This window comes from Ziziphus jujuba, chromosome 8, assembly GCF_031755915.1.
Source record: "Ziziphus jujuba cultivar Dongzao chromosome 8, ASM3175591v1".
In the NCBI taxonomy this organism is placed as follows: domain Eukaryota; kingdom Viridiplantae; phylum Streptophyta; class Magnoliopsida; order Rosales; family Rhamnaceae; genus Ziziphus; species Ziziphus jujuba.
In genome coordinates this window covers 13739262-13761781 of record NC_083386.1, presented here as the reverse complement: position 1 = coordinate 13761781, position 22520 = coordinate 13739262, and the positions used below count along the sequence as shown (strand labels likewise).

Here is a 22520-nt window from a genome sequence, read left to right as displayed (position 1 = left end):
TATATTGTTATTTCTAATATATTTCTATATGGTTAATTTCATAAATTCAATGCTTAAAAACGTTTGTTTTTGGACCAACGTTATATAAGAATAACAAATTCAAGAACAATTTGAAGATTTAAAAAAATATATAAAATTGAAAGGTGTAGTACAAAACATATAGAATTTGGGATTAAATGATATTAAAAAGAAAATTGAGAGAGAAAATGTAAAATATAAAATAAAAATATATAATATTTTGGCGTTTTGGCGGTGAAAATTGAAAATAGATAGACATGAAGTTCAAAAGCTTAGATAATGACTGGTGGGGTCTGACACATTTAAATGCAAATTAGTTGTCTGCCTTTCAAATCATTCATCATGATGTACACCATTACTCGAATAATTAATATATTACCCTTTTCATATTTTCAGTGCTTGATGTCCAGAATTATGATTTTAGAATATACAATATATATAAACCATATAATAAGGAGATTTTTGCAGGGGGATTACGAGAAATAGTATTTATAATCATTAGATTTTTTTTTTAAAATTTAATAATTATAGATTATTATTTTTTATAATTCATCTTTATAATTACTTTACCATATTAAAATTGCTATAATATAGTAACTAGTTTTATATATATAGATATATATATATTTCCAATTTGTCAAAGTCCAAGGTTTAGAAAAAAGGCACACATACAATCCATTTTTTTAATCATATCTTTTGCAAGATTAGCACTTGATAAAACATCTAATCAAAGATATAAAAACTAATATTCATGAATAATTTTGAGCAAAAAAAGTCTTTGCTTTTAGTCATTAAGCTATGCCACTTTTTATTATTATTATTATTTTATTTCATTGTTTGCATTATTACCACCTTCCTATTTTTTTTATTTTTTATTTTTAAAACATATACATACTTCCTATATGGGACAGTTTGACATAAAATAGTTGAAAACATTTAATACACTGTATTTTTTTTTTTCATCACAGAGAATTAGCTCAAAATTGGATGGACAACCAATAAAATAACATGCAAAATACAAAAGCTTTTCAATCAATTAAAGCCCAAAAGAATTGCAAAATAATAAAATATATATATATATATATATATATAACTTTCAATCAATTAAAGCCCAACAGAATTGCAAAATAATATATATATATATATATAAGTCACGACAGGAAGTAATAAAAATAAATAAATAAATTATAATGAATAATTTAGGGAAATTACTGCAAAAAGAAAATCTAATTTTCAGTTATAACCATTTGATTTAGGGTTATAATTATTATTATTATTATTTAAGTGGGATTTAAGGTTAACGAACAGAGTAAAATTTAAGATTAAAAAAGTGATAAAGTTTTAGTGACATTTGCAAATCCAGTAATAATAATTTGATATGTAAATTGGGGTTTATTACTCAAAGCGGAAAGCGGATATGGACCTTGCAGTGATTGAGAAAGCGCCCAAACAAGCACTTTTCATCATTCGGATTCGGGTTGTGGGTTTTACCCGAAAGCTATTTATCCCTTTTTTTTTTTTTTTTTTTTGTTCACATGCCCTGATCATTCTCTCTCTCTCTCTCTCTCTCTCTCTCTCAACCTGAAATTCCCAAATTCTTGTTCCTTGGTCTTCTTTTTTCTTCTTTCATCATCATCATCTTCTTCTTCTTCGATGGAAATGAATTCCCTCCCCAATGGAAACTCTACGCCGAGCACACCACCTGTTCCTACGACGACGAGCCCTCCGTCGTCGAAGGTCGGCCAGTTGGCCGAGTCGCTGAGGTTGGAGCACCAGTTTCTGAGAGTTCCGTTCGAGCACTACAAGAAGACGATCCGAGCCAACCATCGCGTCGTCGAGAAAGAGATGTCATCCGTCATCTCCGGCGTCTCCGATGCCGCCGACCGCGACGACTTGTCGAGCGACGAAGCTGTTAACCATCTCAACTCTCTCGTCTCTAGGTTGCAAGGGCTTAAGCGCAAGGTAATCCCACAGTGCCTTACCTACTTCTTTGTTTTTCTTTGTGATCTTTGTTTTGATTATATGCTTTTCTATTTTTTGTCTTTGTGAGAAATTTTTTGGGAAAAAAAATTTAGAAAATTGAAGAAAATTTCGGGACGTTGGAGTTGGATTTGTGTTTGTTGAGGTGGCTGAGAGTGTGGGGAATTTAAGCCAGATTTGGGGTATTTTGACTTTAATTGAAGTATATATGGATTATTTAATTGAAGTATAATAAGGATTATTTAATTGAAGTATAATAGGGATTATTTTGAATTTGCATCACTTGGAAGTTAGTGATTGTGAGTGATTAAATTGTTAAACTGAATTAACCTGACCTGTAGATTGGTATTTTGCTGGTTAAGAAAGTTAAGAGTGAGGCATTTCATGATTGAAGATTTTGATGAGCTGGTTTGACATATTTATATATAGTAATGGGTAATTTTTTTTTTTTTCCCCTTTTTTGGTCACTTAGTTGGAGGAGGGGAGTCGAGTGGAGCACTTGCAGGCACAAAGATGTCGGGCACGGCTAGATCATTTAGAATCAGCAGATGCAGAGAATTTGTCTGAGTGGAACAACATGCGGTTGAAGCGCATCCTTGTGGATTACATGTTGAGGATGTCTTATTATGATACTGCAGTGAAGCTAGCAGAGAGCAGCAATATACAGGTAGTTTTCCTGTTGCCTCCCAGATTAGTTGATTCTGAAAATATTTGAGTTATTATAAGATGCGATTTTAGTAGTTCTTTCAGTGTATGTCAAGGTCAAGGAAGCACTGGTTTATTGTGGTTATGTTGGGCTTTGGATTTGGAGGAGTTTAAAAAGAGTTCTATGTTATTGTTCCTTCCATCCCTTAGTGATTATCTTAGTTCCTGTTTTGTTGGTACATATTATGCATTCACAATTTAACAGTCAAAGCTTTGGCCTTTGTGTTTTTTAATGTTCCCTTTATCGAGTAATTTTTTACAGGGTAAAATTAGGAAAAGTCTTTAAGACCATGATATGGGTTATCTTTATACTTATTTCCATTGATAAAGAATTGAAAAACCTTGATATAATTCATCATTACGCTCCTCTTTTATTGTATGGTTGTTGTACTGCTATAAGAGGACTGTACAAAGGAAGTATCACTATATGAATCAAACCTTTGGCGTCATGATCATTATATTATATATACTATTTGATCATTTAGTAAGTGTATTGTCATTTTTATGTGCTAGGATCTTGTTGATATTGATGTCTTCCAAGAAGCGAAGAAGGTTATTGATGCTCTTCAGAATAAGGAGGTTGCTCCTGCACTAGCCTGGTGCGCTGATAACAAGTCAAGATTGAAAAAATCCAGGGTAAAACTTATTTTTAAGTTTGTTGTAATTGGTGTGACTTTTGCAACTATATTATACTGACTGTCACCTAAAGACGTGCTTGGCTGCTTGTTCATTTGGGGATATTAAAAAAAAATAAAAAATAAAAAAAATAAAAAGAGGAAGGAAAAAGTAGGAGTTGAACATCTTTTCACTTAAGACCCTGATTGTCTTTTTCACTATTATATTCAAATCAAGTAATATTTTCCCATGATTCCAGAATAACAATATGTAGTTGAAAAACACAAACATAGTTGGAATATATTCTTGCCACCATTCATAAAGAAAATGCAGTTTACATTTTCTGGCTGTTTGATTTTTAGTGTGGCAATTGAATTGGTGTTTTTCTTGAATATTGATAACGGTTTTGCAGTTAACCTAAGTTGCAACACTCGAAGTAATATGCTGCAAAATACTGACAGAAAAGTAGAGAATAGGATAAAGTGGGTTCTTATATGAATGACAAGAAAAGCAAACGATTGATTTACTAAAATTACTTCTTTATGAGTTATTTAGGACTGTTGCACCATTTTTGCCTTTCGTATTTGAGTAGAATTCAAGGAACTGGGAATGGTATGGTATGGCATCTGGTTCAAATGGTAAGAGGTTTCAAAGTATGGTCATCTGCTTAGGTGCTTTGGACTACATACACTTTTGTTTTCCGTGGGAATGCCTATAGAATGATAAAGAAGGATGCTGTAACAGTGGACTACTATTATATTCTGGAGTAGCTATGTAACACATGCCTACAAAAGGCATATGTGCCAAGGTGCATCTTTTTTTCTGAATAATTTTTTCAGACATTTTGTGGAGAGCAGCTGTTGTAGAATGATGAAGAAGGATGCTGTAACAGTGGACTATTATTTTATTCTGTAATAGCTATGGAAGTTATAAGCTTGTAATGTTTTTGGCATTACTTTTTGGTATGGCTAATATTGAAGTTGGTTTCTCTAGTTGTTTAGAAAGGTGGGATTGGGAAAGGCTACTGTACTTTGGTGGGAAAGAAACCCCTATGCTTGATGCCATGTGTTTTAGGAAAACAGAATGAGGGGATTTTGACCTTGTCTAGGTGCTTGTGCTTCTATAGGGCTAAATATGATTGTTCTTTGATTTCTTTTGTTATTGCTCTCTTTACTTTTTGGTTAATTTGGACTTTGATTTTTTATATTTATATTTTCGTCAATTTTAAATCCCCATATTATAAGGGGATGTTTCATTTAGTATTAGGTATCTTATCTAATGTATGCTTTTTGTGGTTCTTTCCGTACTTCTTGCTTTTTTGATCAATAGGAATGCTTCCTATGTTTTGAAATAAGTAATTGAAAAGCTTTTGAAAATTTTCTGCTACACAATTGTCAACATCCTCTCATTGTGATCTTGTTGCTTCCACATGTTTGTTGATTTTCCTGGATCCCTTGTTCAGTACTCTTCAAGCAATGATTGGATTGTTGCATGTCTAAATTTGGGCCAGTTAATTGTAATTATACTCGTAAGGTTCATGGTACATAGAACTCGCAAATGCAGTATTAGGCTATATCAATGCCATTTTACTCTTTGAATACAGAGTTCCTTTTCTAGGCAATATACACTGCCATATACGGCTATATCATACAAGCTGGGCCTCTTTTAACTTATTTGCAGATGGCATGATTATTGTAATTTACTTAAGTTGGCCATTAACAGTTTCTTTCATGAAGAAAAAAGGAGAAAAAAGAGAGTAAGAATTGCAAGTACTGCACCATAGGTATGGTTGTGATACCTTGTCTAATGCCAACTTCTTCTATCAATGGCAGAGCAAATTTGAATTTCAACTGAGACTGCAAGAGTTTGTGGAGTTGGTACGAGCTGAAAATAACTTGCGAGCTATAACATATGCTCGGAAATACCTTGCACCATGGGGATCTACCCATATGAAAGAATTGCAGCGAGTCTTTGTAACACTAGCTTATAAGAGTACTACTGAATGTGCCACATACAAGGTGAATTCCATCTTCTTTTTCTTCTTCTCCCTTATTTTATTTTATTTTATTTTTTTTCTGAAAATGAAATTATGGTACTTCTTTGTGATTCAGCAGCATAATCAATTTTGCATTTTTTTTTTTGGTTTCTTTTGACTCGAATCTTAACTATTTACTTAATTTTCTTGGATGGGGTGTAGTGGTAAATCTAAAAACCACAAAACTTATTTCTTTCTATCCTTCTTACATTTGGAAACATTACTGCCTTGTTGCGTAAAACATTATACATTATAATAAGATATGCATATTCAAGTTTATTTTGATCTCTGTTTAAATGACAATCATGATTTTCTTAATTACAAAGAAAGTAGATCATGTCTGTTGACATTGTTGGTCTGTCACAGTAATTTGTTTGGCACCAATGATTGAACATCTATCTATTTAGTTTTAGGTTTTGGCCACCAGCAAACTTATTTAGATTTACATACAGGTGTCTACTTATAAATGACTTGGCGTCGGTTTCTTTTTTAGTTAAATGCTTAATGGAACTATATTTCGTGTGAGATATCAAACTAATCCCTTGTTCAATTTGGAATATGATAATTTCCAGGTTAATATGAAATATGCGATTGATAAACTTTCTCTATTCTCTCCAGGTTTTATTTGAACCAACGCAGTGGGATCACCTTGTTGACCTGTTCAAACAGGAATTCTGCAAATTATATGGCATGACGCTCGAACCCTTGCTTAATATATATTTGCAAGCAGGTTTATCTGCTCTGAAAACCCCGTATCCTTTTCCCAATGACTTGTCTAATATTGTTATTTTACTAATCACTTTGATTTGCATACACGGCTTGCAAACTAAAACAGTAATAAGCCTTCTGCTTACTTTTGGCACACTCACATAGACACATGTATGCATGTATATGTATGTTAAAGAGTGTGTGTGCACACCTGTTTTTATGCCCATTGTGCGCAGAACAAATCTACTAAATTACTAGTTTGCTAATTCAAGTGGGTGAGAGGGATATTATATGCTTAATAAGTAGGGTGAGATAATTTCAAATCTATTAGCATTTCAAGTAAATTGTTTTTGCCCGGTTTAATTTGTTCTGTTAAGTTTCAGTTTCTACAACATTGGTCTACAAATATTTAGTTAGTAGTGCCACTACTGTCATTATCTCACTTATCATATTCACTCATGTGCAGAAAGTTGTAGTCCTTTTAGTCATGATTGGTCCTGAAAGTGGTTTACAAAGCAACAACAAAACTTGTTTGAACTTAGATCATGGGAAACTTATTTGATCATTCTATGACATAATGTGACCAGTAGTTTGATTTAGACAGTTAATTTTTTTCCTTGACATGTATTAGATACTGTTACGAAGATGATTGCACAAAGGAGGACCCATTGTCACAGGAGAGTTTTAGAAAACTAGCCCTTCCATTACCTTACTCCAAGCAGCATCACTCTAAGCTTGTTTGCTACATAACTAAAGAATTAATGGACACAGAGAATCCACCACAAGTCTTGCCCAATGGCTATGTCTACAGCACAAAGGTTCGGAATTATTCCATTATTAGATGAGTAGCATTCTTGTTTTGTAGTCTTAACTCCTTCCCCTTTGGCAGGCTCTTGAAGAAATGGCCAAGAAGAATGATGGTAAAATTACATGTCCAAGGACAGGTTTTGTCTGCAACTACAAGGATCTGGTGAAGGCATATATATCATAGATATTGTATGCCAGCATGTTCAAATCGTTGAAGGCAATAGTCTTTTCTCTTTGGTCTGTAACTGTTGTTCCATGTGTAGATAATTCCTTCTCTTTTCTTTTACATGCTACAGATTCCAATTCTAAGAACTTACCTGGGCAATTATTCACATATCTCAATCTGATAATACACGGCAACCTACGTGTATATATGCAAAAAATATTTCACTTTAAAAGTTGAAGATTGATTATTTACATCATTCGATAAAAATCAAATGAGTTCTGGCCTAATTGTATCAATAAAACTTAGAAAAGAAGACAGCTTAATTAATCTTCAACTGCAATGCTGATCTCAAAGAAACAGTCATAAAGTCGTAGAGAAGATTATGAAACATGTACCGTCGTGCTAGTGCAACTCCATAGATAGTGCTTGTAATTCCGGTTGGTTGTAGGTCTTGTACGAGTTAAAAAGAAGAAAAGGAGTCAAAAAGTGAGAATGAAGATTCATGCATTTAAGAACAGCAAAGGACAGCAGTTAAAAGAGCGAGGGCACAATTCTTACGAGATCATGGGTAAAACAGGTGAGGTTAAATCTTGTCAATCTATTAGGAATAAAAGCCACGTTGACCGAACAGGTGATCATATGCGAGCATGATACAATTTAGATAGCTCAGCAACCAATTTTGAACGCCCCATTCCTCACGAATACACATATATATATGATATGATTTCATGGAGGACACAATGCAAACTACACACACGGAAGGATATAAGTTGGAATTCGGCTAGCACTGTCATGGAGTCATTGGAAAATCTAAAAAACAATGTCCAAAATTAACAAGTATCCACACCAACTTAAAAAAACGAAAAAAATTCTTGCAACGCACTATTAAGGTTTCTGTGTGAATAAATCAAGTAACATTACAGCTTTTTAAGCTGATTCACTGCCTCCTCTCGGAGAACCATGATTATCATCCTCATCATCAATAGGGCTTCTATCCTCCCTGCGGACAGGGCTAGGGCTACGACTGTGCCCATTTTCTTCTGCAGGGCTTCTTCTGTACCTCCGATCCCCATTATCTCCTTCAACATCATTATTTGGGCTACGGCTCTTTCCTCTGGGACTAGCACTATAATCAGATCTGCGGTCCCGTGGTAATGGGCTACCCCTCTCTCGTGGGCTCCTCTCATCAGATGTTCCATTATGCTTCCTCCCTTTGGATGCTGGTGGCGAATTCCTCCGCTGCTTAGGGCTCCGGCTGTCGCGTGGGCTCCTTGATCGTCTTTCAACACTTCTATCCTTAACTGGTGATCTGGATCGACTGCAAGATAAATGATGTTTAATTTAGTTGGCTTTTTATGAATTTACAACATTTGTTGTTTTGGTTGGGGGGGGGGGGGGGGGGGGAACACAATAATGCCGCAAATTCACTTCTCAAAAAATGTCGCTCGCCAAGGAAATTTAAAGTTTGGCAAGATAAGAAGGTAATATTTAAAAATGAGCAAGGGAAATGAATGAACCTATAACTGCGTCCCCTGCTGTAACTACGGCTTCTACTTCTCCCACGACGTGGGGATGGTGAACGTGAGTGACTACGCCCCCGCCTACATCACAAAATTTTTCCCCAAGTAAACAACCAAATAAGCATATATGTATGTAAGACTAAAAGAGAGAGAGAGAGAGAGAGAGAGAGAGAGAACATGGCTAACTTGAGTTTCTTTGGGCTGTTCTGACAATTCCTTTCTATGTGGCCCCGCTCCCCACAGCGATAACACTTGTTCTTCCAGTCCCCTGCCTTACAATCTCGTGCCCAGTGGCCATCAATTCCACAATTGAAACAGCGCCCTGACCCAGGAGGAGGACCTCTCCCAAGATATTCACGAGACCCACCAGGTCCACGTGGCCCCTAAATGCAAATCAAAATCATCTTCAGTCTATAAAACGATAATCTACCTTTCAAAATATCAACAAATGAATTGAAAAATCAGCAAAGCCATGAGAATGCACGTGTTTCTGCACATAAATGGCAGCTGAACCAGTAAACTAGAAAATAGAATTCCTCAAAGACCATCAGTTTGGGCAGAACCATCAAATAGTGCATTTCCACTAATTTCACTACATGACAAAATATAATAAGCTTAAATCCATTAACTTCCATTCCTTATTCTTACTAGATACCAAGCAACAAGAGTCAAGACAAATCTCACCAAACTTCATACATTTAGTATATAACATACAATCAAATAACAGTTAAAAACAAACGTTGGAATGTCCAACGAAAAAAATCCAACACAGTCACAGCAAAACTCTATATTCAGCATATAACAGCAATCTGAAAGTCAAATAACAACACATAGCATATAGCATGATCTACTTGAAATAATTTTAGAATGCTTGCAAACAAATATAGGCCCAGAGGACATACCCCCCTGGCAAATTCCACAATGATGCGGCTTCCATCAAAATCCCGACCGTTTAAACCATATCTTGCATCATCAGCATCTCGTGGATCGCTAAATTCCTGTTTTCAAGAGTGACAAAAAGGAAGAAAAGGGAAATACCATAGAAACAATCAAGTTATCTGGCAAGGCAGAACACTTCAATACAACAATAAACAAATGAAAGAATGATAATGAATGTGCCAAAGAGAGAGAGAGAGGTACATACTACAAAGGCAAAATCGCGCTTCATATCCACATCACGTACTCTGCGTAAACGGGTCCACAAACAGTAAGGCCATCATGACACAAGCATCAAAGGGAAGATACTTCGCCCCTCACAGATGAACTAAACACCACTTTGAGATTGTTGCCATTTCCATTAAAACACGCAATAACATTATAGAAAGACTCCCGAAATCCACCAATTGGGACCCTCTCACCACAGACCTCCAGGTTTGGCAAAAGCCAAGAAACCTTCAACAACATCATTCAAGTTAAACCACACAGACACGTGGAGGGGTGCAGCGTTCTCACAAATATATTTATAAATGTTATTTAACGTCAAGCACAAAGAAGGCTTGGCAAAAGGCTTCATGTATCTGACACAAACCTTAAAGTCAATCATGGACGTTGTCCAATGACCCTTATTCTACAACAATGGCAAAGGACCACTAACCCAAAGCAAACCAAACACAAAACACAGCACAGTGGGTGAGATGGAGATAATCACAAAGACAGACAGTTTTTGTCAATGGTTTCTAGATGATTTTATGCGGCAAGAAAAAGGCCCAGATAGTTTTAAAGAATGAACCATGAAGAGCAATAAACAAATGGATTTGTACACCAGAATTTTATTAATGGAAAAATAAGGTCCAGGCCAAACAAACAGATAGGCCAAAGATTTTCTTTCACATATAAATCCTTTTAAATAATCAAAAACCATTTTAAGTAGTTTCCCTTTTCTTATCCTTTCCCTTTATTTATTTCCTTTGATGAAGGAGTAATTTACCACATTAAGAAAGAAAAAACCCAGTTCACCATGTAAGCACAACAGTAGTATCACCCAAACTGAGAAATATCAAAGTAACCTAATTACCTTCCATATCTGCTAAATATGTCCTCAAGATCACGTGACCTTGTCCTAGAAGACAATCGACCAACGTAAAGCCGTGTGCCACCATAACGATCATCATGTCGAGGCATTTTTACCTGCCACAGAAATATATATATTTATTATCCATCATTACCTCTAAATGCAAAAGCAATGCTCATTATTTCAAAATTTTTAAAATTAAAAACACTTAATACTCCCCGGTTGTATTTTTCTTTCTCTATTAAACAAGACAAAGAAAAAGAGCTTACACTGCTGTAGAAAAGCAAACAAGAAACCCGCACAGCCCAGAACAGAGCTTATCAATGAAGCTTAAACTATAAATTGACTCACCTACAATACAACTGAACAGAGTACAAGGAAAATTCCAGATAACTGAACACAACAAAGAAGGAAATATAACATGCTGAAAAAAGAAGAATTTGCCAACACTTCCAAAAACCAACAATTAAGAAAACAATTTATATATTATATATTTTTGTAAGAAAACAAAAGCTACCAAAAATTACATCTGCAATTGAGCTTCGAAGGGGGAAAAAAAAATGCAATTATTATGCATTTCGAACCAACGCATTCATAAATACTTATGGAAAACGTTTATATTTACATAAACAATTCAGCTGATTTTCTAGATCCTATAAATTCGTACAATTTTTGGCAGCTGAAAGATTATACACGATGAAAAAACAAGTTTGCCCAGTTTATCAGAAATAAATACAATTAGCGATAAGAAAAGGCAATAATTATTCGAATAGGCCTTCCACAAAAAGCAAAAGAATATCAAATACAGAGAGAGAGAGAGAGAGAGAGAGAGAGAGAGAGGAAAGGAGGCGCACCTGAAGATGAAAACTGAAAAGCATCAAACCCTAAAATTCTCATCTGGTGGTATTTATAGGGGCCGAAGACCCTTCACGGATAAGTTTGGATGGATGGACTTTTTCCTAACTAACCCCTCAGTTTTGTTAGAAATTACGATGGCATCTCTTTAGGTGTGCTACTGCTGTGAATTATCATTTTCATAAAATTAAATATTAATAAATTATTTCTTTTAGATAATATTGTCATTAATAAATTCTTTTTTCTTTATACACGCATCCAAATTAAAAACAAACCAAAGTAATAACAAGAATAATTTCCAATAAAAAATAATAATATTAATAAAAAAACAAAATTTGAACTTATTTATTTATTTCTTTCTTTCTTTTCAGTATCCATGAGTTTACTTCAATCATCACAGTAACATTTTATAGGATCATTTATTAGTTTTTTTTTTTTTCCTTATATTAGGAGTCAAGGATTTAAATTTGAATTATTATATGAGAAAATAATGAGTTTTACCGTTGGGTTTGATTATCCTTACAAGAACAGATCATTTTTTTCAGTTTAGGCACATCTGTTTCTCTTTTTAATAATTTTTTCATTTCATCAACTTAAACCTTGATTAAATTATATATATATATATATATAAACTTTATGGAGAGCTATTCGAATTTTGCTAGATAAAACAATATTTTGTCTTGATGAAACTTTCAATTAAAATTTAAAGTATTTGATATAGTTGTTAATATTTTATTTCTTATTGGTATATAATTTTTTAAATTCATCTTGAAATAATATTTTACAAGTGATAGAAGACAAACTAAACTCAAATCCTATAGGTACTTAGGGAACTGCCAAAGGTAATACATTACTAAAAAATGGAACATCCTGGTTCAATTAACCAAAAAAAATGTCACCCTTTGAGTTGTTAAACTTTTATCACCACTGTCCTAAAATCAAAAATAAAAATGTGAATATAAAAAATGAACCCAATATAACTTTCCACTTTTTTGTTCTTTCCGGATTTCCCATTGACAAAGTCATCATTTTCTATATATATTTTTATACAATAATTATGAATTTAAATCCTCTTATGCTAATTATAAAAAAATATTTAAACAAATAGAAACAACTTTTTTTTTCCCAATAAATAAATAAAACTTGCCACTTCTTTCATCGTAATAGAGTTTTTACTGTACAGACAGTCTGGCCATTTAAAATTTAGAAGGGTGGCCCAAAAGTAAATTTATTTATTTTTCAAATGGATGCCAATATCTTAAAAGAGTGTTTTGCTTGAAGTCGCATAACTTGAAATCAAAGGCGGAAACAGGAGAAAAATAAAGAAAATGATTGTAGTTGAGACTAGACGGCAGCCAATAAAACAGACTTTAGGCTCTGCCTGAAACTCCCTAATGTGAATGGACTTAAGCAACGTTATTTTACAGATTCCACTATGAACAGTTTAAAACTCTTTCTTTTCTCTTATAAAATACAAAACTTACATATGATCTATGAACATGGATGCCTTCAAGCTCACATCAATTGCTCTTCTCATCTTTGCAATTGATCCGTTGAACACTGGTTTAAGAACACGACAGCTTTCACACCAATTAATATGGTGGACTTCTGTGCAAGCAGTTCTCGGTCAAGCAATTTTGCATGAAACCACAAATTTGCGCCAGCAACGACTCAGTGTCAACGGATACAATCTTCCATCTTTCAATATTGATTCGATGCCAATTTTGCTATCACCAATGTCATCATTGATGATAGTCAGTTGTTGTCCAGGTTGCACAGTAATTCTCCAGCCACGCATAAGAAGACCTGAGAACACGAAGCTCACCGTTGAGAAGATCCAGAGCCATTTTCCTTCGGAGAGCCAGCTTTCCAGAAACAAATGGAGAACTAAGAGGGCCGAGTGACTATATACATGCATGCATGCGAGAAGAACAAAAAGAAATAAGTAGGTTTTTGATGGAGAATGAGTAAAGCTTCAGAATCTAGGTAATTATAATTGACAGTAAACAGATAAACACTACTTTTCAGAGCACACAGACAATATACTGCTAGAATGCTACTGCCACTTACTATTCCAGTTACATCAATAATTCTACAAAATGAGACAAATAAAGATATTAACGACCTGGATTTAGTACTTTTTGCAGTATTTAAGCATGCAGATATGGAAGAACAAGTTAACTGATATATTGCATTATGAAATTATACAGAAAATACAATGGACAAACACCCTCTGGAAAGCCAATGACTAGCAAAGAGACTACGATATAGGTATTGATGCTTTACTGTCTTATAGAGACAGTATGGCAAATGTTGCAGTCAACCGTGACTTAAAACAGAAGCCACCAAATCAATGAAGTAGCATTATTTTACCTCAATAGATGTATGATAATCCTCAATTAATTGACTTATTTGTGATATCAAGAATCGATGCGCTTCAATCTCTCTGTTGATGTTCTTTAAAGAACGTCGTGCAAGGCGACCATCGGTTTGTTCAGCTTCCACTGCCAGATCTCTAAGCTCTGAATATGAAGTAATGAAACTGTTTGAAAAGACAGTTAATAACCCCAAAAGCAACTGCTTCTGAAGGATCTCAAACTACATCTGAAAATAAGAGTTTAATAAGAAACACACCTTGCGAAGATGTGCAACATAAAACACGGGCAAATGCTCGAAGTGATTGTGGAATACCTTTCCCTTTTCCACTAGCAGACTTCACTTCCCTATGAAGTAATGCAATCATTAAGGTTAGAAAACCGATTCTGACAACACGATTAAAGTATCCACCATAAATAAAGCTGATCCTCAGAAAAATAATCTAAACTATATATTAAATATTGACTGTTGGAAACAGCATATACAATCCTTTAAATAGCCACATCTCTTAGATGCATGTTACTTAAACAACCTGTCTGACATGCATGTTAGTTACACAGACCAACTGCCAAGCAATTACAAGTTTTAGAAGTGAAAGCAATGTATCCACTTGTGTAATATGCTCAAAATTGACAAAGCTTTGTTGTTGGCTGACTGTAGAGGTTTTTTTCTCCTCACAAAGTGATTGTGTAGGTTGTTTGTTTTGGGGCTTTAGCCTCCATTCACCAAAAATAAAAAGATATGTTCAAATCAACTCAGCTTATTGGTATTGCAAATTAATGCATACAGATATCGACCCCTGCTCCAATCAGTTCAAAAAATTTGTAACTTCCTACTTCACTAATAGTAGTATGTCTCAAATTCAAATAAATCTGAAGTCCGGTATTAATATAACCAGAAGCTAACATGTTACAACTTTCGACTGCAAGCAAGTTCCAACTATGCAAGACCAGCATAGTGAATAGTGAATGGAAGATTTTATTTCCATTTACTTTCAAATTCTCATGTCCCTATGATGTCAAAGATAAGAATTCGGTATTGTCATGTATCTCAAGAGTGTCTTGGACTTGGACAAAAGAAAGCTTCTATTATAGAGAAACATTAGCTTGCCAATATGAATTCCAAAAGATGCCATACAATTCATCCCTCAGCATAACAGTCGATAGCTAACTGTTAAAGGGAAAAAAAAAATTAACAAATAAATAAAACATTGTATCACCTACTTGATTGTGAAAGAACCCACTGAAGAGTTGATGCCATGGATATCTTTGCCGATTGGTCTATGATGTCTTTGCAAAACTTCCAACTTCATTTCACGGAGAGGATCATGATGAGGTATATTGAGCTGGATATGAACCTAAAAATAGAGCTAAAGTCAGCTCAGAAGAGATGGTCTCAAAAACCTAGTAACAACTTGAAAGAGAAAAGTTCTCTCCGAAAAAAAGAAAAAAAAAAAAAAAAGGACGGCATGTATGATGTATCAATATTGATAATCAAATACAACGTGTTTGAGTGATAAAAGAATCATTCCACATACAGAAGTACAAGATGGAATTTTTTACTGAAATCCAAGACTAACCTGGTCATGAATGTTGTCTGGAAGTGTGAATCCAAAGTCCAACAACAAGGTAGCATTTGAAAATTTTCCATATCTTATCAGCACCTATGCAAAGGTTCCAAACAAATTCAAGATTACATCTTAATATTGAATATGCTATGCTAGTACATACTTTCAAGGGACATAGCAAGATCGAACTGACACATGATACTGGAATTCATCATCATGTTATCATCGTGAGAATACAGATTACACGAGACTAGGGAATATAAATATATATATATATATATACATACATATATATATATATATATATATATATGAGATCATGGAAAATCAGACTTTTTAAACTCTTTCAAATTTTTCTCTACACACACACAGATTTTATGAAATTTTATAATTCACACACAATGTCCAAGGCAATACCAATAAAGAATACTAATCTTAAGACTATCTTCTAATAAATTATTCTCCATATAAGGGCAATCTCTAAAATTATATCCCATCAATAACCATTAAAAATAATCAACTTTGTTCGGTTTTGTTTAGTTATCTGACACTTCTAGCCAGAGAAAAATTCCAACAAACAAACGTAACTCCACTAATCAAAAGGGTTATCAATCATAAACAAGATAATTTTAATGATGTAATGTATGGCCCTATGGCACAAAAGTACACCTAAGTTGACCAAAGAAAAAGTAAAAAGCAAGCAGAAGTTGATCAAAATTTGAATTTAAGATGGCACTTGGTACAACTAGTATTAAGTATAACCAACCAAAAAAATGTTAAATTACCTTGTCAAAAGGAAATAAATAAATAAAAACTTTAAAACCAAAAAAATTCCACAGAAAGTGCAATAAATTAAATAGATTGGAAAGAAACCATCCAATTGAAGTGGCATCTGACCTGTTCACCTGGACTATAATCGCGATCAGCAATAACCTGCATGGATAAGAACCAATTAAAAAAAATTATAAAAATAAATCTTTTACAACCATATTCTAAAAAAGTAATTTCGTACTTGGTAACAGTACAACAAGAACATTGGCACAGAGAATAAGATTCTTCATACCTCAACTTATTGTCTCAACAAACATGCTATAAGAATGCCAATGGGTTTTAAATGTAAAAGAATAGATTACCATAAGGTAGTAGAAAGAATGACTATAAGATTTCTACAAACGGATGAAGACATAATAAGTCAAAATGATAGATATAGAGAGGAATAAAAATTAAATTAGACAGATAGACAAAGAACCTCTGATAACTGTTTGTCTTCATCACTCATAACAACTGCTTCTGAAGTGCCATCATGATTCAGAAAATCTGCAAATGGAATCTAAACAACAATTTAGTAATTCAAAGGAGAATTGAAAAGGCATATCATTCACTGGAAAATAAAAATAAAATCCTTATAAAATTTATACCAAGGATTCTCCCTTTGTGCTACCCCATGCTCGAGAACTAACTGTGGCATTGATGGTGAACTTGTCAGAATACCTCTAATCCATGAAAATACGGCAACAGGTCTTAGTTGGAAAAGTAACAACAAATTAAGCGATATACGCCAAATCAACTAAACATAAACTGTTTCACAGGGCTTCACATACTTTTTCACTCTTTTTCTAATAAGCTGGGGATTAAGTAAACTTTCAACAGAAACCCAAAAGAAAAGAAAAGATAATGATGTAGATCTTGTAATTGTAGATGCTCACCTAAAGCATATGCATGCATAAAATCCTTATAAGTGATCCTTTCAAATACTTCAGGGAAGCGTTCAAAAGCCTGATATCATAACATACATGGAACAAGAAGTCAATAAAAAACTTATCTCCAAGTGAAAATAAGATGGTATCAATGCATTAAGATGAAATTTGTCCCACCAAAACTGGACCTTGAACCACTTGGTGACACATTATCATTAGTTAATCTGCTTGGTTATCTATGTTGTAGCACAGAAGGTAAGATGATATAACTTTAATGTTATACAAAAGAAGGTGACAAGTTTATAACTAATGCAAGGATCAAAGCAAGATGTATGTCAGACTTGCAATGTGATTTTCGTTTTCTTTACAATTTGGTTGAATAAGTGGAGACAAGATGGAAAATTCAAGGCATTTTTGGCATATATTTAGGAACTAATAAATAAAGCACGTTATTTGATAATGTTTGAATGTTGGTTTCATATTAAAACACCTAGGTTGTGTAGTTTTCTCATTTAATCACGTTGCTTTGCTATAAAAAGATTCAATTGCAACCCTAAACAAATAGAGGCTCAAACATATTGATGCCAATTTATGGGAGTAATGATTAACCAATAACTCACCAGTGCCAGATTCTTTTCAGCTGGGGAGAATTGGTGAAAACCAAGTTAGAATATTCATACTTATTTTTAGCAAACTCAGGAATTTAATAAATCTTGCATTTTATTTCGTGGTCAACTGTAACCCCAGATGGTCAGGGTAGAATATTTCATTACGATATATTTTTCAGTCTCCCATCTGTTTCTCTCTCTCCTCTCTTATTTTTCCCTCTTTCTTATACCCTGCATCATCCTTCCGCTGTCTAATCACAACCCTCCTAAACAAAAAACAAAAGCCATCTTAATATAAAAAACAACAATGTAATATGATACTAGAGCACAAGAATAAAATTCCATTTTTAAGTCCTCATTTTTGTTCTGCCCGAAGACTTCAATCTGCCAAATAGAATGATTGTGGTGTAAAGATAGGAATCAAGTACTATGACAACCAAGCATATTCATTGTTCTCATTATACTTATCAAGATACACATTCAGATATGTTTAGACACAGTTAAAAATACATGCATATCTGGAGGGTGAATGAACTAAAACCAGACAAACAGTTTCCCATAATATAGGAGCCCTAGGAGTTTGGAGAACTAATAATGGAAATCATCACCTTCAAAAAGGCTAATAATTTTTTATATCTGGTTGATATATGTAAGTAAACCCACTTTAGAAACTGTGCGTGCTCAACAGCAATAGTAAATGCAAACATCATGAAAAATAACAGCAAAAACACACCTTGACAAAACTACTAAAGGAAGATGAATAAGTTAGTTACTTAACATAAAAGTACACATAAAGACAAAGACACAAAAATCTATCTAGGAAATTAAAAGCCAGAGAAATAGGGAGTGCACTCACAGGCCTAACAGCTAAAAATTCCTTTTCAATTAGAGATTTTTGATTAATTGTCTCCTTATATACAGAGCTTTGATGAATCATCTCCAACTCATCTTCGCTCCAAAAAATCTGCGAAAAACAAACAATTACCATGTTGAAGAAAGCGCATAAGTTCTTGTTTGCCATCCAATGCAGACGTTAAGTTTGACCTTGTGCATCAGCTTGTCATATTACTTGTTTACTAACTACTGGAACCGCAGAATATAATATCTCATTAACATGGTGAAAATATTACAAAATACTCCTCACAGTTCTACCTCTTCCAAATTACAGACTTTTAAGATTAAAAAATGATCAAAAATAGTATCATTAACTACTGAATAATTTAAGAATTCACCAGCTTAAAATTTACAAATGTCACTTCCATGCAGTATGACTCTGCAGCTCAAAAAGTTCAATCTAATATGTCATATGATGACATATATAGATATTAGCAACTGTAACTTGTAAGTTAGTATAAAATCATCCATTTTATCTATATAATTTTAATTTAGAAAACCATACAGCACGTCAGCAGCCAAAACATATCAAAATCAATGTTCAAAAAATAAAATAAAAAAGAAAAAAGAAAAGAAAACCTAGGTACTTCTGGATTTTTGAAGAACCCTTCCTAATTGCCATGCATCTCTCTCTTACACTAGTTACATATGACAAGTCTAGAGTAGGCATTATGGGACCATATAAGAGATGATAGCCAATAAATGTCCAAGACAGTATGTTCATCAGAAAGGGAAAATGGCATTTTGTTTTTCACTTGGTTAAAGATGAACCTTTTAGGAATAGAAGCAGTTTTTTCAATTGGTACACCACTGCCAATTTCATATTAGTGCTATTTTATTAATACAACTTCTTAATGCCCTTCTACCTTCTTTTAGTTTGTGTTTTAGTCTTTAGCCCTCTACTCTACCAATAAAAAAGAAAAAGAAATCATGGCTTGTCACTTTGAAATTTCTTGCTTCTAAATTATGTGACAAAATATTTTTTTTCCCTAAAGGAAGAAAAAATCAACAATATAAGAAAGAAATCTGTTATTTTTCTCCATAAATAAATTGAGCACCAAGTATTGTCATGTCAATTAATTGTAACATTTTTGGTTTATCAAAAAACAGGGTAAAAATAAATATTCTAAATCAGAGAACACTTACTGTGTTATGCATCTCATCAAGCTGAGGAAGACAGCTGATGTAAGGGGCCCAATCAGAATCCTGCATCAATTATGTCAAACATGCCCATTAATACACGGCAGAATACACCCTTGTTCTTTTACATAAACAAGCAAGAAAATGCAGTATGTGCACAAAAATATAAATAAAAAGATATGACATTTGAAGTTTAAATCAAGAAACATAATGTGACCTGTCCCAATCTTTGCTCGACTAGAACTACAATGGCGAGCTTTGCAACATAGCTGATTTCACTATTTAAAAGGGTATTAATATCTGGATGAAGATAATCTGGAGATAGTTGCTGCAAAACACAATAAAAAGCTCATTCACATAGTCATTACATTTGAATGCAACTTAGACGTGTTGATAAAGGTTTGCTAGAGAGGCAATATACCACATTGTAAGGAACACTCAAAATGCAGTCTCCAGCCTGTATTATATCCGAAGCAAATAGAGTCCTGCTAATATGAATTTAATTGTAAATTATTTTAACATTATTTATAAAACAAACAAACAAACGATGCCCAAAAAAAAAAAAAAAGGCACGCTTTATCTTAATAAAATCCATAGAAACATGAAAAAAATTCCATCAAAGATGCTTTCCCATTCAGTCTTTTTCATGGAAAAAGTCATTTCAAAGGGGAAAAACAAAATACAAGTCAATTGACTAAAAAATGTTACCTATCCAATAATTAGCGAATAAAAATATGTCTAATATTCGAAAAATCATGATGGAAATATACATATATATATATATATATATAGACATGAAAACCTGCCGTATGCTGATTTCCCAATGGAAAGTACAGATGAAATCTCAACCCCAGCTTTTCGCTGCAACCATGGCAGAAAATCGTCACATTCATCATCCAAGGAATGAGATACCTGACGAATCAAAAACGTTCAGTTGAAAACAATTTGCCTACAGTTTGAAATTTCAAATGCAAAAATACAAATTCAAATTACAAGTAAAATGTAAATCAAAACCTCTCTATCAGATTCCAAAACTAAAAAATAAAAAACAAGAAAACAGATAAAAAGTAAAAAAACAAATAATAAACAATAAAAGAAATAAAAACAAAAAAACCAAAATCGAGTGCTCATGTTAAAACCACAGGCTCGCAGAGGTTATGACACAAAACTGAAAACCAGAATGATGCATTTATTATTATTATTATTATTATCACAAACACATTCTGAGTGAAAACATTGAAATTAAGTAATAGTAGAAAACCTTGACTTCAGACAAACAAGAAAAATGGAGCTTTATCCACGACCTCTGAGTCTGAGACATGCCGAGAAGTGGACGTCGAAGCCGCCAGAGATTGGTGATACGGGCACCGAGAAGCATTGCTGGGGCGAGACGTCGTCGTCCTAGTCACTGTGTAAACACTTGTTACCGGTTTGCTTTATCCACACCTCCCGTATAGCGAGAAGGCTATTTGACTGCTAAACTCACTTTGGTCCCCTAAACTCAGAAAACTACCACATTGCCATTTGAAATATTGTTTTTTCTTTTTTTCTTTTTTTCTTTTTTTTTTTTTCCATTTTAGTTTGATAATGTCATAAGTTTTATAAAATTAATCATACATGACTAATGTAACTCTATTAGAAAGTAATTTCATTCTATTTTATTTTATTTTTAACTAAAATTTATAGTCTAATTTCATCAAATTTATTTTCAGAAATTACACTAAAATAATAAAAAATTAAAAAGGTAAGTTATAAAAATATAATAATTCAAAAAGCAAAATGTATTTAACCCTTAAATTTATAAATGTATTTAATTTGAAATTTGATGATTTTATAGGAGTTAGTACAAATAAGTTCAAGAATATTTATGGAATTCAATAACCTTGGTACAGAATTTGTAAGATATATTACCTCTATATTACCTTTTCCACTTTGCCTTTGATACTACAAAGCCTTCACATTATCCTAGGGGTGATATTCTTGCTAAACTTCAAAATTTGGACAGCAAAGAGGGAAGGGATGATATAAGTAGTGAGAATGAAAGGACGGAAAGAGTGTCATTAAGGAATAATTAGGAGGAAATTATTTTTAAGGAAGCAACTTCTTGGAAACAAAAGATGAAGTTCAGGTGGGTTAAGGAAGGTGATGCAAATTCAAAATTGTTTCATAATGGTGCAAGTAATAGAAGGTCTAAAAACAGAATTACTAGACTGGAAAATGATCAGGGTGTGTTATTGGAAAATTTAGAGGATATTGAAGAAGAAATTATATCCCTTTTCCAAAGGCCTTACAAGGTTTATAAGTCTTTGTTCTAAATGTTTTTGTTTTTTTATGTTCTTTTGCTTTTTAAGGATTTCTTATACTCCCTTTTACCTTTTGTATTGATTTTCTATAAATGAAAGGTCGTTTCTTATCCCAAAAAAAAAAAAAAAAAGCGGCAATAAAGTTACAAATTACTCCCTACAGTTCTACCTCATCTGAAGTACAAATTTTAACAGTTAGAAATAGCATCGTTTAACTACCGAATAATTTAAAAATCCACCAACACCCAAGGGGTGGATCAACTGAAAGGAAACCGCCGATCCATCACACCTGTTTGTAGAAGTTACGGATTCGATTCCTGACAAGCCCCATTCAATTTTAGTGTGGATCTATGTGTGTATATCACTATGGAAGAGGACGATAGGAATCGTGGACTAGTCAATTTGTGGACTTCCACAGAATTAGTAAGACGCAAGCTACTAATGGTAACCTGAACGGATGATACTCATCACAAAGTCTTTTTTTTTTTTTTCAGTAAAAAATAAAAATTTAAGAA

General features: G+C 33.4%; 3 protein-coding genes across 11 annotated transcripts; 1 reads left to right on the top strand and 2 right to left on the bottom strand.

Annotated features, from left to right (window-relative positions):
* The first annotated feature begins 1550 nt into the window (after positions 1-1550).
* LOC107413591 (protein MAEA homolog) lies at positions 1551-7290 on the top strand. The gene is made up of 7 exons (XM_016021582.4): positions 1551-1980; positions 2471-2665; positions 3217-3339; positions 5151-5336; positions 5972-6105; positions 6693-6879; positions 6951-7290. Exons 1-7 carry the CDS (start codon positions 1672-1674, stop codon positions 7050-7052), a joined length of 1236 nt encoding a protein of 411 aa, XP_015877068.3. The 5' UTR covers positions 1551-1671; the 3' UTR covers positions 7053-7290.
* A 492-nt stretch (positions 7291-7782) lies between these two features.
* On the bottom strand, positions 7783-11446 carry LOC107413593 (serine/arginine-rich splicing factor RS2Z32). Of its 4 annotated transcripts, none has more exons than XM_016021583.4 (7): positions 11420-11446; positions 10569-10681; positions 9699-9738; positions 9457-9552; positions 8732-8937; positions 8552-8635; positions 7783-8352 (listed from the first exon to the last, which is right to left on the bottom strand). In XM_016021583.4, the coding sequence occupies exons 1-7, from the start codon at positions 11441-11443 to the stop codon at positions 7962-7964; spliced, it is 954 nt and encodes a 317-aa protein (XP_015877069.1). In that variant the 5' UTR covers positions 11444-11446; the 3' UTR covers positions 7783-7961. The 4 variants fall into 4 exon arrangements, with proteins under 4 accessions (XP_015877069.1, XP_015877070.1, XP_015877071.1 ...); XM_016021584.4 differs by having other exon boundaries at positions 8741-8937; positions 11420-11444; XM_016021585.4 differs by lacking the exon at positions 11420-11446 and adding an exon at positions 10835-11400.
* Positions 11447-12647: 1201 nt separating this feature from the next.
* On the bottom strand, positions 12648-21184 carry LOC107413584 (fructose-bisphosphate aldolase-lysine N-methyltransferase, chloroplastic). 6 transcript variants are annotated; one of them, XM_048470661.2, is made up of 16 exons: positions 20964-21183; positions 20505-20614; positions 20124-20187; positions 19920-20030; positions 19709-19768; positions 18525-18632; positions 17070-17139; positions 16782-16822; positions 16613-16693; positions 16261-16296; positions 15376-15459; positions 15020-15153; positions 14055-14182; positions 13794-13942; positions 13246-13324; positions 12648-13147 (listed from the first exon to the last, which is right to left on the bottom strand). In XM_048470661.2, exons 1-16 carry the CDS (start codon positions 21078-21080, stop codon positions 13122-13124), a joined length of 1398 nt encoding a protein of 465 aa, XP_048326618.2. In that variant the 5' UTR covers positions 21081-21183; the 3' UTR covers positions 12648-13121. The 6 variants fall into 6 exon arrangements, 4 of the variants coding, with proteins under 4 accessions (XP_048326618.2, XP_048326617.2, XP_015877058.3 ...); XM_048470660.2 differs by having other exon boundaries at positions 12648-13324; positions 20964-21180; XM_016021572.4 differs by having other exon boundaries at positions 12648-13324; positions 14055-14143; positions 20964-21177.
* Positions 21185-22520: the final 1336 nt, after the last annotated feature.

What these genes read in the sequence shown, in the direction of transcription:
- LOC107413593 (XM_016021583.4), bottom strand. Translation starts at nt 11,443, where the DNA reads ATGCTTTTCAGTTTTCATCTTCAG. An exon ending in TTTTCAGTTTTCATCTTCAG is followed by an intron (nt 10,682 to 11,419) that starts GTGCGCCTCCTT and finishes TTTCTGTGGCAG; the next exon opens with GTAAAAATGCCTCGACATGA. An exon ending in AAGAAACTCAAGTTAGCCAT is followed by an intron (nt 8,636 to 8,731) that starts GTTCTCTCTCTC and finishes TTTGTGATGTAG; the next exon opens with GCGGGGGCGTAGTCACTCAC.
- LOC107413584 (XM_048470660.2), bottom strand. Translation starts at nt 21,080, where the DNA reads ATGCTTCTCGGTGCCCGTATCACCAATCTCTGGCGGCTTCGACGTCCA. An exon ending in TTGATGAGATGCATAACACA is followed by an intron (nt 18,633 to 19,708) that starts GTAAGTGTTCTC and finishes TGTTTTTCGCAG; the next exon opens with ATTTTTTGGAGCGAAGATGA. An exon ending in AATTTTTAGCTGTTAGGCCT is followed by an intron (nt 17,140 to 18,524) that starts GTGAGTGCACTC and finishes TTATGATATCAG; the next exon opens with GCTTTTGAACGCTTCCCTGA.
- LOC107413591 (XM_016021582.4), top strand. Translation starts at nt 1,672, where the DNA reads ATGGAAATGAATTCCCTCCCCAATGGAAACTCTACGCCGAGCACACCA. An exon ending in TGCAAGGGCTTAAGCGCAAG is followed by an intron (nt 1,981 to 2,470) that starts GTAATCCCACAG and finishes TTGGTCACTTAG; the next exon opens with TTGGAGGAGGGGAGTCGAGT. An exon ending in CTGAATGTGCCACATACAAG is followed by an intron (nt 5,337 to 5,971) that starts GTGAATTCCATC and finishes TATTCTCTCCAG; the next exon opens with GTTTTATTTGAACCAACGCA.